This window comes from Priapulus caudatus, unplaced genomic scaffold (genome assembly GCF_000485595.1).
Source record: "Priapulus caudatus unplaced genomic scaffold, Priapulus_caudatus-5.0.1 Scaffold3955, whole genome shotgun sequence".
NCBI lineage: Eukaryota > Metazoa > Priapulida > Priapulimorpha > Priapulimorphida > Priapulidae > Priapulus > Priapulus caudatus.
This window is the reverse complement of record NW_014581016.1, coordinates 4,941-5,590: the sequence shown is the minus strand read 5'-3', so window position 1 is coordinate 5,590 and position 650 is coordinate 4,941. Positions and strand designations below refer to the sequence as shown.

General features: G+C 46.8%; 1 protein-coding gene across 1 annotated transcript in view; it reads right to left on the bottom strand.

Annotated features, from left to right (window-relative positions):
- Positions 1 to 209: 209 nt before the first annotated feature.
- The window catches only part of LOC106819661 (kinesin heavy chain-like), a gene marked incomplete at both ends in the record, with an annotated part of 4,630 nt that continues 4,189 nt past the window's right edge, over positions 210 to 650 (bottom strand). The window contains one exon of the mRNA XM_014824261.1: positions 210 to 283. Coding sequence (XP_014679747.1) covers positions 210 to 283 — 74 coding nt within the window. The remainder of the gene's footprint in view (positions 284 to 650) is intronic.

Here is a 650-nt window from a genome sequence, read left to right as displayed (position 1 = left end):
CAGTAGGCCTTACCCACTAGTTAGCCCCTCTAGTAGGTCTTACCCACTAGTTAGACCCTCTAGTAGGTCTTAACTACTAGTTAGCCTCTCCAGTAGGCCTTACCCACTAGTTAGCCCCTCTAGTAGGTTTATCTGTAAGCCCAGCTCAACCTCTTGAATGTGTCATTCATCACGCTGGGTATATATATATGTATGTGTAGCAAACATACCTGCACTGCGCCGGTAGGGGCTGTGTGCTGCCGTCACAGGACTAATCTCTGCATTCATGGGACTGTTAGCTGTACTAGAAAGGTGAAAGTTTCATGCAACTAATATAGAGCAAAGTGCAAGCAGAAGAAACTACGACTAAACAGCCAGAGAAGTAAGCTTTTGGAAATCATAAAGCATGCGGAAAGTTCATCAACAGAGAAGAATATCGTAGGAAACTAAAAATCAAAGAGTGTTTTCGTGTGCGGAAGCAAACGTGTGAAAACTACGATGCAGAATGGTATAATAGAGAAAGAAGTGGTTTGTGGTTAGAACATGCTTAGTTAGTAGGAGAAGAAACACGTATATGCATACTCACGCATCACACACACGCCCGCACGCACGCACGCACGCACGCACGCACGCACGCACGCACGCACGCACGCACGCACGCACGCACGCAC